Source organism: Bombus impatiens, unplaced genomic scaffold (genome assembly GCF_000188095.3).
Source record: "Bombus impatiens unplaced genomic scaffold, BIMP_2.2 scf_0382, whole genome shotgun sequence".
Lineage (NCBI taxonomy): Eukaryota > Metazoa > Arthropoda > Insecta > Hymenoptera > Apidae > Bombus > Bombus impatiens.
This window is the reverse complement of record NT_176801.1, coordinates 202,032-215,883: the sequence shown is the minus strand read 5'-3', so window position 1 is coordinate 215,883 and position 13,852 is coordinate 202,032. Positions and strand designations below refer to the sequence as shown.

The window sequence follows — 13,852 nt, the reverse complement described above, 5'->3', positions numbered from 1 at the left end:
AATGAGAAGAAAAATTTCGATTTTGCATCTGGATCTTTCATTAACGGTAATTAATTCTACTTCCTAGATCGAAGATCTGGATCTCGAGATGAATCGGGACTACATTCTAATTAGAGACGGTGACTCGCCAATGAGCAGACCGATAGCCAGACTAACAGGCAAATCGGAAGACAATCCTACGGTGATCATGTCAACTGGAAGTAACTTGTACCTCTACCTCAAGACTAGTCTTGGTGACTCAAGAAGAGGCTTCAGCATTCGATACACTCAAGGCTGTAAAGCTACGATAATTGCTAGGAATGGAACGGTTCAGTCGCCATCTTTCGGGTTGAATGATTATCCTAACAACCAGGAGTGCTTGTACAGGGTGAAGAATCCTCAAGGAGGACCGCTGTCCCTGAAGTTTATCAGCTTTAACGTTCATAAGACTGACTTTGTCCAGGTAACTAAGAATGATTTTCCTTCGAGAAAATAATTACTATCGTTCTTATTTAAGAGATTCGAAAAGAATAGACCTTTTGATAATTAACCGATTAACTTTTTCGATAGATATACGATGGCCCAAATACTAATGGCCTCCGTTTGCATCCTGGAAGTGGGTTCACGTCGAACACGAGACCAAAGATCACTTTGACAGCTGAGAGCGGAGAAATGTTGGTTAGATTCACCTCTGATGCTCTTCATAGCAGTCCTGGCTGGCAAGCAGAGTTCTCAGCAGGTAACATTCGAACGAGAAGAAGGTTGTACGGTATTTTCTAGATAATTACGATGGCTGCTTTTACTCGTAATTATTTGTATTGGTCGTCTTATCACGAAAATTTTCTACTATTTATTATTAGGCTAGTAGAGTCACGACACAAGAAGGAATGAAACATACTGGTATAAGATCGATAGAAGTTACGATACTGTTTGATACGATAATCTACGAATTTTTTTAGATTGTCCTCAGCTTCAGTCCGGCGAAGGAGCATTAGCGTCAAGCAGGGACACAGCTTTCGGTACAACAGTAACGTTCTCCTGTCCCCTGGGCCAGGAATTTGCCACTGGTAAAGCGAAGATTACCACAGAGTGTCTTCCTGGAGGGAACTGGTCTGTTACCTACATTCCCAAGTGTCAAGAAGTTTACTGTGGACCGGTACCGCAAATTGACAATGGTTTCTCCATTGGATCCTCTAATGTTACCTATCGCGGTTTGGCTACTTATCAATGTTACGCTGGTTTCGCATTCCCATCTGGTAGACCTACCGAGAAAATTTCGTGTATGGCTGATGGAAGATGGGAGAAGAAGCCATCTTGTTTAGGTAAATAATTTTAAGAGTTTGTATCAGGGAAGTAATTGTAATCTAGTCTAGTCTAAAACTGCAATCTATCTTCCAAAGAATTTATAACGTATTATATCCGATGAATCGCATTTCTTTAAATTTTTCGTAAATGCAAGCTACTTTTGTCGAATAAGAACCTTAATTCCTGCCACGACTGCAACTCGATATCATAAAGAGATTTATTAAGAAAGAATTAAAGTTTCGAATATTATCAACTTTGAACAATTTGGAAATTGAGTGTTAAAAACGGAAGAATGCCGTGAAGCAACAGGAGAATTAAAAATATTAACTTTGAACAGTCTAAAAATTAGGTATATATAGAAGAAGAAATATCAAATATTAATTAATTCCCTCTATAGCCTCTCAGTGTTCTCCGCTTCCGGAAGCGCCGCACTCCAACATAACTATCCTAAATGGAGGTGGACGAAGTTACGGAACAATTGTACGATTCGAGTGTGAGCCAGGATACGTTAGAAGCGGACATCCTGTGATTCTCTGCATGAGCAATGGAACCTGGTCCGACGAAGTACCAACGTGTTCTCGTGGGTATTCGATTCTTTGTAACAGATTGCAAAATATCTCTTTGCTATTTGACTATACTTTCTCGTGTAGGTGCAAAGTGTCCGTTGCTACCCACGATCAAGAACGGTTTCGTAGTCGACACGACCAAGGACTACTTTTATGGAGACGAAGCTAGAGTTCAATGCAACAGAGGCTATAAACTGTCCGGGTCGAATATCATACAGTGTGGACCCAATCAGCTGTTCGATAATGTACCCACTTGCGAAGGTAAGAATTGTAAATATTTTGATTTAGACTTAGATTTCATAACTAATGTATGTTTCATAGCAGCATCTTTTAAGCCTAAACCCTAATGGTTAATATCGTCTTTCGTATTTTCTACAGATATAAACGAGTGTGCATCGAGCCAATGCGACCTAGCCTCCACAGAGTGCATCAACAATCCTGGTGCGTTTACTTGCAAATGCAAACCTGGATTCGCTCCAACTATGGAATGCAGACCTATAGGCGATCTTGGATTGATCAATGGTGGTATCCCGGATGAGTCTATCACCGTCTCAAGCTCTGAGAATGGTTACACCAGAACTGTGAGTATAATTCTCATACTCGCATTATGACTCGCGCAAGTATATATGCGTGTACGACATGTACAATATTTGAAGTACATTTATTACAAGCACGGCTTATTACTGCCGAAGAAGAAATTAACAAATGTGGGAAAAATTAGAATGTAATTCAATAACATATAAACTATTTGCAATATATTTATTTATATTTGTTTAGTATTTATAACGAATCTCATACAGGCGATGTGCTAATGTCAATTTCTGCTACTCGTTGTGTCAAATATAAAAAGATCTTGAAAATTTCAGGGCGTTCGACTGAACAATGGCGATGGTTGGTGCGGCAACAACATCGAACCAGGCGCAAACTGGGTGATGATCGACATGAAAGCTCCAACGATCATCCGCGGTTTCCGTACGCAAATAGTCTCCAGAGTAGATGGAAACATAGCCTACACATCAGCAGTGCGAATTCAATACACCGATGATCTAACAGATACCTTTAAAGACTACACGAATCCTGATGGAACACCGGTAGAGTTCAGGATATTAGAACCTACTTTATCTGTTCTAAACTTGCCAGTTCCCATCGAGGCACGTTATATCAAATTTAGAATTCAAGATTACGTTGGAGCACCCTGTATGAAACTCGAAATCATGGGATGCACTCGTTTAGAGTGTACAGATATCAACGAATGTGCCATTAACAATGGTGGTTGTCACCAGAAATGTATAAACAATCCTGGAAGCTATGCTTGTATGTGTAATACGGGATACGAATTGTACAAAGGCAATGGAACTGCTGGTTTTTACATAGAGAAACACGAAACTGGTGAGAGAGATGGAGATTTGGTTCAGAAGAATAAGACTTGCGTACCAGTTATGTGTCCAGCCATATCGGCGCCTGAGAATGGAAAATTATTGTCGACCAAGGTTCGAATTTAATGTATACCTTTCCAATAATTATAGTATAACGTCTTTGACATTCACTTAGAATGAAATTTTATATATTACAACTATATTATTTTTTACACGAAATATTTTATTTTATTATTGTATTGTATTGTGAAGGACGGTTGCGCGCGGCGGCGACATTGTTTTGCTCGGAGTTTGTTTGTCGATATGTTTGTTTGGTATGTCAAGACGGTGTCAAAGTCCCAAGGCAAAACATCAACATGAGTCGCTCTCGATTCGCGTCGTCTTCTGACTCGTCGTCTACAATTCCATTATTATATTTATATATCGTTACATTTTGTATTTTGTTTATAGCAAAAACATCACTTTGGTGATCTTGTGAGATTCCAATGTAACTTCGGATATGTGTTGTCTGGTTCCTCGGCTGTTATTTGCACGTCCAGTGGAGCTTGGAATGGAACCACTCCCGAATGTCAATGTAAGTGGTATCGTCGAAAATACTGTTTTACAATAAATTATCCAAGATATAATTTGAAAGAACACGTAAAAATTTTTTTCTGTGTTATTTAATATTTCCTATATTCTATAGTAGTTCAAATAATATCCTTTACATTTTTCAATAGTAAAGATAGTATAATATATAGAGCAAATGACACACACATATACTCGTACAATCACTGAATGAGATACCGAAGAAATCATTGAGAATCGTACGAACAGATTAATCAAAACTATTATTTCTAACAAAATATTTCCACAGATGCCAAGTGTGTGTCGCTACCAGACGACAAGAACGAAGGCCTCTCGGTGATCCGCAGCGACGAAGCCAGCGTCCTGGTACCATTCAAACAAAACGTCACCCTAAAATGTGGCAGCAACGGTCGTTATTTGCGCAATACAGCTACCTCAGGCTTTCGTCAATGCGTGTACGATCCGAAACCAGGTCTACCAGATTATTGGCTATCAGGTTATCAACCAGCCTGTCCAAGAGCCGACTGTGGAAAGCCTCTTCCAACACCTGGCGCGGAATACGGTCAATATTTGGACACGAAATACCAATCTTCCTTCTTCTTCGGTTGTCAAGACACCTTCAAACTGGCTGGACAAACAAATCGTCATGACAATGTAGTCAGGTGTCAAGCAAATGGAATCTGGGACTTTGGGAACCTCCGATGCGAAGGTCCCGTTTGTGAAGACCCTGGACGACCTAGCGATGGCTTCCAAGTAGCCAGGAGCTACGAGCAAGGATCAGAAGTTCAATTCGGTTGCAGTAGACCAGGATATATTCTCATTAATCCTCGACCAATTGTCTGCGTTCGAGAACCAGAATGCAAAGTCGTGAAGCCTCTTGGTCTAGCCTCTGGACGAATTCCAGACTCAGCCATCAATGCAACCTCGGAAAGGCCTAATTACGAGGCTAAGAACGTTCGTTTGAATTCAGTGACTGGTTGGTGTGGTAAACAAGAGGCCTTCACTTACGTCAGCGTTGATTTGGGTCAAGTTTATAGAGTAAAAGCAATTTTGGTGAAAGGTGTGGTGACGAATGACATCGTTGGCAGGCCAACGGAGATTAGGTTCTTCTACAAACAGGCTGAGATTGAGAATTATGTCGTCTACTTCCCTAATTTTAATCTGACTATGAGAGATCCTGGGAATTACGGAGAATTGGCGATGATCACTTTGCCTAAATATGTCCAAGCTCGGTTTGTCATTCTTGGAATTGTTAGTTATATGGATAACGCTTGTTTGAAGTTTGAATTAATGGGTTGCGAGGAACCAGTGACAGAACCATTGTTGGGATACGACTATGGGTTCTCTCCTTGCGTGGACAATGAACCACCAGTGTTCCAGAATTGTCCTCAACAACCGATTGTGGTACAAAAGGGAACGGATGGAGGATTATTGCCTGTGAATTTCACTGAACCCACGGCTATTGATAACAGTGGAAGTATTGCGCGATTGGAAGTAAAACCTCATAGTTTTAGAACACCACTGAAGGTGTTTCAGGATACTGTGGTGAAATACGTGGCCTTTGATTATGATGGAAATGTGGCTATTTGTGAGATCAACATCACTGTACCCGGTAAGCATATATTCTATCTTCGTTTCTGTAGCCTATTTCCTGTTTCAACATTAGAATTATTATTGAAATTATTCGAGAATTATTTCCCTATGGTCATACAAGATTTCTTACGTTTCTGGTATCAAATAAGAAAGGCGCACACTTCCAAGCTTTTATAATTAATAAATTTTTAAAGTTCCCTTATATATGATGGCATTCAAAATGTGAAATTTATAGCAATCATAAGTAATTCTCTTGTTAACAAATTCGGAAATTTTTCGAGAAAGTTCTATATTTTTATTTAATCATTTCTTGATCATCCACAGACGTGACACCGCCAAAACTGAGCTGTCCCCAAAGCTACGTCATAGAGTTAATAGACAAGCAAGAAAGTTACTCCGTCAATTTCAACGAAACTCGCAGAAGAATCAATGCTACAGATGTTTCTGGACCAGTGAAGATTACATTTGTCCCGGAAAGAGCAGTGATACCAATTGGAGGCTTCGAGAATGTTACTGTTTACGCGACAGACTCTAGTGGAAATAGGGCATCCTGTCACTTCCAAGTGTCTGTTCAAGCAACGCCTTGCGTCGATTGGGAATTGAAACCACCGGCTAATGGAGGACTAAAGTGTGTTCCTGGTGATAAGGGACTTCAGTGTATCGCCACTTGCAAGAATGGCTTCCGTTTCACCGATGGTGCACCTGTGAAGACGTTCACGTGTGACGTCGCTAAACACTGGTCTCCTTCTTCCGTTGTTCCTGATTGTGTCTCAGAAAGTAAGTTTCTTCAATTTTTTATCTTAATGCTGCTACATTCTTTGAATCACTTTTTACGTGCATATGTATTGTATTTTGTAGATACACAACAGGCGAACTATCATGTGGTCGCAGCAGTAACTTACAGAGCCAATGGCGCTGTTTCGAGATCCTGCCTGCCGCAGTATCAGGATCTTATGTCTCAATATTATATGAATCTGAATAATATCCTGACGCAACGTTGCTCTGCTGTGAATGTCAATATGAACGTGTCATTTGTGAGATCAGTACCGTTTCTTCTTGAAGAAAATGTTTTGAAGGTGATTATTATGGAGCAAGATTCAATACATTGTTTGTTGTATAGAAGCTTTTGATAAGTCTTCAATAAAAAAAATCACTAATATGGACGTGTGTTTTAGATGGACTTCATTCTCGTCATCGTACCAGCTATACGTCAGCCTCAATTGTACGATCTGTGTGGCTCCACGCTGAACTTGATCTTCGATCTATCAGTTCCTTCCACTAGTGCAGTTATAGAACCATTATTAAACGTTTCTGCCATTGGAAATCAGTGTCCTCCTCTTAGAGCCTTAAAGTCATCCATCACTCGTGGCTTCACGTGTAGCATTGGCGAAGTTTTGAACATGGATACCAACGATGTCCCACGGTGTCGTAAGTATATTTCGATATCAATTTCCTAACTTTTACGAGCGTGCACAGTAATGTGCTTCAGTTTTTAAAACGACACAGATTTCTAAATTAAAACTCTACTTTATCCTCGATTTTTAAAAAAATATTCTCGAAAACATTTACATAGAATCACTTCTCGCCCTACTACTTTGCTATTAAACTATCATAGACGGACTAGACTTTAATACTGTTTCCCCTTTAGCCTATACAAGAACTGAAAACAATGTAGCTTCTAACTCTCTCTACTGTCACTTTCAGTGCATTGTCCAGCCGGAACATTCGCTGGAGAAAAGCAAAAGCAATGCACATCTTGTCCGAAAGGCTTCTACCAAAATAGCGACCGCCAAGGATCCTGCTTACGCTGTCCATTCGGTACATACACTCGAGAAGAGGGTTCCAAGAGCATAGACGACTGTGTCCCCGTTTGTGGATACGGTACCTATTCTCCAACAGGTCTGGTACCATGTCTGGAGTGTCCCAGAAACAGCTATACAGGAGAGCCGCCAGTTGGTGGCTACAAAGATTGCCAGACCTGCCCAGCAGGAACCTTCACCTACCAGCCAGCTGCTCCAGGTCGAGATCGATGCAGAGCCAAATGTTCTCCTGGCATGTACTCTGACACAGGACTGGCTCCCTGTGCTCAGTGCCCTAAGGACTTCTTCCAACCTCAACACGGAGCTACCACCTGCGTTGAATGTCCGACAAATATGTACACCGATGGTGCAGGAGCAGTTGGACGAGAAGAATGCAAGCCGGTGCAATGCACCGACAGTGTGTGTCAACATGGAGGGTTATGTGTTCCCATGGGACACGGTATCCAATGTCTCTGTCCTGCCGGATTCTCTGGAAGGCGCTGCGAAATCGATATCGACGAATGTGCCTCTCAGCCTTGTTATAATGGAGCTACGTGCATAGACTTGCCACAGGGTTATAGGTGTCAGTGTGCTAATGGTTATTCTGGAGTTAATTGCCAGGAAGAGAAGTCAGATTGTTCGAACGACACCTGTCCTGAGAGAGCTATGTGCAAAGACGAACCTGGATTTAATAACTACACGTGCCTTTGTCGCTCTGGGTACACTGGTGTCGACTGTGATATCACTGTGAGTGTTGAGAACCATTTATATCTTAGAGTTGGTAATTGTTGGAATAATCAAGGATATGCCAAGTTTAAGATTCTTCTCCTATTTCTAAGAATTAACATTTCAATATCTGTTTTTTCATACTGTTCCCTTATTTATTATCGTGGGACAAATTTTCTATCGTTATCGAAAAATTCACAGTTTCTCTTGCTGCTCAAAGTAGCAATTAACGTCTAATAATAATGTCTATTTGCAGATAAACCCATGCACAGCCAGTGGAAATCCTTGCAACAACGGCGCCACCTGCGTAGCGCTACAACAAGGTCGCTACAAATGCGACTGTCTACCAGGTTGGGAGGGTCAGAGCTGTGAAATCAACACGGACGATTGTGCTGAAAAACCATGCCTACTAGGTGCCAACTGTACAGATTTAGTAGCCGACTTCAGCTGTGACTGTCCTGCAGGATTCACCGGCAAACGGTGTCACGAGAAAATAGATTTATGCTCAGGAAATCCTTGTCTAAATGGAATATGCGTAGATAATCTATTCAGCCACGAGTGCATCTGTCATCCAGGATGGACAGGTGCAGCTTGTGAAACGAATATCAACGAATGTTCTAGCAAACCTTGCAAGAACAATGGCCAATGTATCGATCAGGTTGATGGATACACTTGCACCTGTGAACCAGGTTATACAGGCAAACAGTGTCAACACACTATCGATGACTGTGCCTCTGAACCTTGTCAAAACGGAGGGACCTGCGTGGATCAGTTAGAAGGATTCGTTTGTAAATGTAGACCGGGTTTCGTTGGACTTCAATGCGAAGCTGAATTGGATGAATGTCTCAGTGACCCATGCAGCCCTGTTGGAACAGATCGTTGCGTTGATTTGGATAATACTTTTGTTTGTCACTGTCGCGAGGGTTATACCGGATCAGCGTGTGAGATCAATATCGATGACTGTGCATCCGATCCTTGTCTAAATGGCGCCACGTGCAGAGACGAGGTCGGCGGGTTTAAATGTATGTGTCCTGAAGGTTGGACTGGAGTTCATTGCGAGGTGGACGTTGGAATGTGCCAAAATCATCCTTGTCAGAATGATGCGGCTTGCGTTGATTTGTTCATTGATTACTTTTGTGTGTAAGTATAATGGTAGAATGGTGTGATTTGTTAGTTTATGTACTATGTATAAATGCAGACATTTGTAGTATTTTCATGTTATTGTTCAGATTCGGATTGTTTGTAACGATTTAAAATATTCTGTAACAGATGCCCGTCAGGAACGGATGGAAAACAATGTGAAACAGCACCCGAGCGTTGTATTGGCAATCCTTGCATGCACAATGGACGTTGCCAAGACTTTGGATCTGGGCTCAACTGTACTTGTCCCGATGACTACACTGGAATCGGTTGTCAATACGAATATGACGCTTGTCAGGCTGGCGCGTGTAAGAACGGAGCTACGTGTATTGACGAAGGTGCTGGATTCACTTGTATTTGTCCATCAGGGTACACAGGTATTTCATTCGATAAATTACAAGACAATAATTTAGGTAGAAATTTGAATACCATAGACAAAGCGTTATCTTATAAATATTATTCAGGCAAAACGTGCGAGGATGATATAATCGACTGCAAAGAGAATTCATGTCCACCATCAGCGACGTGCATCGATCTTACTGGCAAATTCTTCTGCCAATGTCCTTTCAACTTGACTGGTGACGATTGCAGAAAGTGTAAGTATACATAGTATTTTTGTAATAACGAAAATATACGTGTAATAATTGGTAATATCTTTTCAGCTATCCAAGTGGATTACGATTTGTACTTTAGCGACCCAGTGCGCAGTAGCGCAGCCCAAGTGATTCCATTCTTTACTGGAGGAAGAAAGAGCCTAACAGTGGCCATGTGGGTGCAATATACTCAAAAAGATGAAGCTGGAATATTCTTCACTCTCTACTCAGTCAGGTAGACGCTCATATTCACACTTTTTTCTTAGATATCGATTTAAATTAAAGTTTCCTAATAATAATAATTTATTGTAGAAATATAATAGAGATATATTATTTGCTTCATTTCTGTTTCAGCTCTCCACACGTTCCTATGAATAGGAGACTTATGATCCAGGCACACAGCAATGGAGTCCAAGTGTCGTTATTCCACGATCTGCAAGACGTTTATCTGCCATTCAGAGAGTATGCAACGATTAACGATGGCCAGTGGCATCACGTTGCTGTAGTTTGGAATGGTGAAAACGGTGGAGAATTGGTCTTAATAACAGAGGGTCTAATTGCCAGCAAGACGGAAGGTTATGGAAGCGGAAGATCTCTTCCTTCTTAGTGAGTACATTGTCCTAGTTATCTACAATACATACTTAGTTAGCTTGTCTCATCTAACTATGCTTCGCTTAACCACGCATGAACTTATAAAAACCCCATCTTTCAGTGCCTGGGCAGTGCTAGGTAAGCCACAGAGCGAAAATACGAAAGGCTACACGGAATCAGGCTTCCAAGGACATCTGACCAAGGTACAAATCTGGAGTCGAGCCTTACATATCACGAACGAGATCCAGAAACAAGTTCGTGACTGTCGTACCGAACCTGTTCTCTACCAAGGTTTGGTCTTAACTTGGGCAGGCTACGATGACACAGTCGGAGGAGTAGAGAGAGTCGTGCCTTCACACTGTGGACAAAGAGTATGTCCACCTGGATACGGCGGTACCAAGTGTCAACAATTGGAATCCGACAAAATTCCACCGAAAATGGAGTACTGTCCAGGCGACCTTTGGGTGATCGCCAAGAACGGATCAGCTATAGTTAGCTGGGATGAACCGAAATTCGTCGATAACGTTGGTATAGTGAGGATTCAGGAGAAGAATGGACATAGGTCAGGACAAACATTAATGTGGGGAACGTACGATATTAGTTACGTGGCTTATGACCAAGCTGGAAACTCTGCCAGCTGCAATTTCAAGGTCTATGTACTATGTAGGTGAACTCTATGTACAATTCGAATCGTGTTTTCTAGTATTACGCGACTTTTATGAAACAGAGACATTTCAGGGATAATTTGTTTCATCTTTCAGCCGATTTCTGCCCAGAATTACCAGATCCAATTGGAGGCACGCAACAATGCAAAGACTGGGGCTCTGGCGGCCAGTTCAAGGTCTGTGAGATATTCTGCAACCCCGGGTTGAGATTCTCTCAAGAAGTACCGAAATTCTACACCTGCGGAGCTGAAGGATTCTGGAGACCAACCAACGATCCGTCCCTTCCTCTCATCTATCCAGCTTGTACAAGTAAGTTTAACGTTAAATTGCTTCTCCTGTTTTTCTTTTTCATTTGCTGTTCTAATTATGTATCATGCTGTTATATCTATTGGTCAGGTGCCACACCAGCGCAGCGTGTATTCAGAATCAAAATGAACTTCCCAACATCAGTGCTATGCAACGAAGCTGGTCAGGGAGTGCTCAAGAAGAAAGTTCGAGATGCTGTGAATTCTTTGAATAGAGATTGGAATTTCTGCTCATATTCGTACGAAGGTAAGCAATATTTTGTATAACGTACGAATTATTTGTAGAACTATTTTTCAGTCGACATAAAAGAAAATTTGTGACTCTCGTTGTAAGTTCCGAAGAAAGCTTAAAATAGCAATCAATCCAACTCTTAGATGGCTTAATCCTCCACAACCTCGTTATATCATACTTTGTACTGTACTAAGAAATTCTTAACGAATGTATTTTGTCTTTCATAGGAACTCGCGAATGCAAAGATTTGCACATCGATGTTCAATGCGATCATCGCATACGCACCACCAGAGAAACGAGCGAAGAGGATGGTGGAACGTACATAATCTCAGCAGTAGTGCCAGCTGAACCGTAAGTATTTTATCCTATCAACCAACAGTATCTCCACGTCAAACATCTCCGCGCTGTTCAAACGAATAGAATGAAAAATTATAGAATAGAAAGAAATAGAACTGAAATTTCTATTTGAAACGAATATCACGTTCACTTTAGTCATAGCAATGAAATTTATAATCTACTGAACATCGAGATACAGCTTCGAAAAATCATGGAAAAATAACATCAGATAGGATGTGCGAGAATGATTGGTACTTAGCATTTGTTACTTGTGTTGCATCGTAGAACGAGACAAGCTCGGCAAGGAAGCGATACCTACGAGGTGGAGATCTCGTTCCCGGCGATAAAGTAAGGACACAGCAACTCGATTTAAGCCACGTGCGAAACGTATCATTGTACATGTGTTCTCGTCATTCGGGTCTCGGTATTATCCGACATTCATCTCACCATTTTTAAATATATTAAGATCCACGTTACATGAAGCATTTTACCATTCCGAGACAAATCACGGATGCATGAATCGTACATGGAGAAACAATAATCGTAATCTATATCATAATGTTACTAAACTCGAACTAATTAGACTAATTAAATAGGTCGGCTCTTCTAACGTGACGAGGAACCGTTCTTGTCAAATATGTATTTATAAGAGGAGAATCGAGCGATGGTCGATTTTAATAAGTTGTCGTTTTAATATCGTTTATATTATTTTTATTCGTTTCTGTCGACCATGTGATTATTCATTTATGGAATAGTTATGGTACGAACGAGATTCTGACAACTGTTAAGTCGACTCTAACCGACAATTACGAAGTAAACGCTGGTATGCACGTTGTTACTAACTGTTCACACACGACGGACTAGTTGAATGGGACACTTTACCAGGAACCAACGAGTCGATAGTAGAATAACAATGTAACTGGAACCGCGTAACACTGGACTTGAAACCAAGCTGTTAGATTAAACAACGAATAGTTTTAACGGACTATATTTTATTTCTCATCGTTCGGAAACCATACAGACCATATTTTTCAATTCAGTAAACTTTTTAACGAAACTTTTACAAATATTTTTGTGAAAATTATTTTATATGATCGGATGAATTTAATTTTTCAATTTTTACGTATATACGTTGTTTGGAATTTAGCGAAGAATTTTGTTCAAAATTTATAAATCCATAGAAATGGGATATGTAATGTGTTAGAAACTATTGATTGTTTTAAATACCAAACAGCTTCGGTTCGCCATATTAACAGAAGATTAAACCTTCCAACGACATTCTGCCTCAGGCATGTAATACGTTAGAATTCCAGGATGTGTTGGACATTAAACATTACGTAGGTATATAAATTAATTGGTGTCGATAATAGGTGACACTACTGGCCAGGAACCAATGGAAAGGCTGCCTGATTACCTCCGCCTTCAGATAACGGCTGTACATACTTGCGCATACTCTCCTTCTGCCTGCCGCTAAAATAAACCACTCATCGATTTCCAATTTATCAATTGAATTTCATATTTTATAGCGACCCGATTTTGAACGCAAACTCGAACGAGAGAGCGACTGTTCAAACCCTATTGGAGAGATTAATCCTGGAGGAAGATCAGTTCGACGTTCACGATATTTTGCCCAATACCGTGCCAGATCCAGCTTCTTTGATGTTGGAGTCTGATTATGATTGTCCCGTTGGACAAGTCGTTATGGCACCTGATTGTGGTAAGTATGTTTAAAAGATTTTGAAACAGTTGTTGCAAATTCTCGTGGTATTTAATTCCTTGCAGTTAAAAAGATTAGACCGAGCTTTGAAAAATAAAATCGGTGGATACTGTATACGTTTTCACATTCCTCCTTCCTAATCAGAATATCTTCCCGCTCGCCTCATTTGAATCGCTGTGTTCTCGACTAGAATATCTAAATACTTACGTAAACACCTGCGTTCCTAATTGGAATATTCAAATATCCATTTAAACGCATTCCGCATAACCCATTTTTAGTCGAATTAGACTAACTGTAATTTCCTACGCCATCGACTAGAACACGTATTTATATATGTTCCAAATGTGTCCATAACCAATTAG

General features: G+C 40.6%; 1 protein-coding gene across 3 annotated transcripts in view; it reads left to right on the top strand.

The window, feature by feature from the left end:
* Positions 1 to 13,852, top strand: part of LOC100747564 (sushi, von Willebrand factor type A, EGF and pentraxin domain-containing protein 1) — a 51,859-nt gene that overhangs the window by 33,060 nt on the left and 4,947 nt on the right. For 2 of the 3 annotated variants that reach the window (XM_024368030.2, XM_003489913.4), the window contains exons 9-32: positions 68 to 442; positions 550 to 718; positions 939 to 1,301; positions 1,682 to 1,864; positions 1,935 to 2,111; positions 2,229 to 2,431; positions 2,717 to 3,340; positions 3,677 to 3,800; positions 4,083 to 5,405; positions 5,711 to 6,163; positions 6,245 to 6,462; positions 6,562 to 6,814; positions 7,091 to 7,932; positions 8,168 to 9,051; positions 9,181 to 9,428; positions 9,516 to 9,647; positions 9,714 to 9,879; positions 9,999 to 10,250; positions 10,357 to 10,898; positions 10,997 to 11,209; positions 11,297 to 11,452; positions 11,665 to 11,788; positions 12,059 to 12,121; positions 13,300 to 13,490. In XM_024368030.2, coding sequence (XP_024223798.1) covers positions 68 to 442; positions 550 to 718; positions 939 to 1,301; positions 1,682 to 1,864; positions 1,935 to 2,111; positions 2,229 to 2,431; positions 2,717 to 3,340; positions 3,677 to 3,800; positions 4,083 to 5,405; positions 5,711 to 6,163; positions 6,245 to 6,462; positions 6,562 to 6,814; positions 7,091 to 7,932; positions 8,168 to 9,051; positions 9,181 to 9,428; positions 9,516 to 9,647; positions 9,714 to 9,879; positions 9,999 to 10,250; positions 10,357 to 10,898; positions 10,997 to 11,209; positions 11,297 to 11,452; positions 11,665 to 11,788; positions 12,059 to 12,121; positions 13,300 to 13,490 — 8,278 coding nt within the window. The remainder of the gene's footprint in view (positions 1 to 67; positions 443 to 549; positions 719 to 938; positions 1,302 to 1,681; positions 1,865 to 1,934; positions 2,112 to 2,228; positions 2,432 to 2,716; positions 3,341 to 3,676; positions 3,801 to 4,082; positions 5,406 to 5,710; positions 6,164 to 6,244; positions 6,463 to 6,561; positions 6,815 to 7,090; positions 7,933 to 8,167; positions 9,052 to 9,180; positions 9,429 to 9,515; positions 9,648 to 9,713; positions 9,880 to 9,998; positions 10,251 to 10,356; positions 10,899 to 10,996; positions 11,210 to 11,296; positions 11,453 to 11,664; positions 11,789 to 12,058; positions 12,122 to 13,299; positions 13,491 to 13,852) is intronic. The other variant, XM_012386292.3, reaches the window with a different exon arrangement.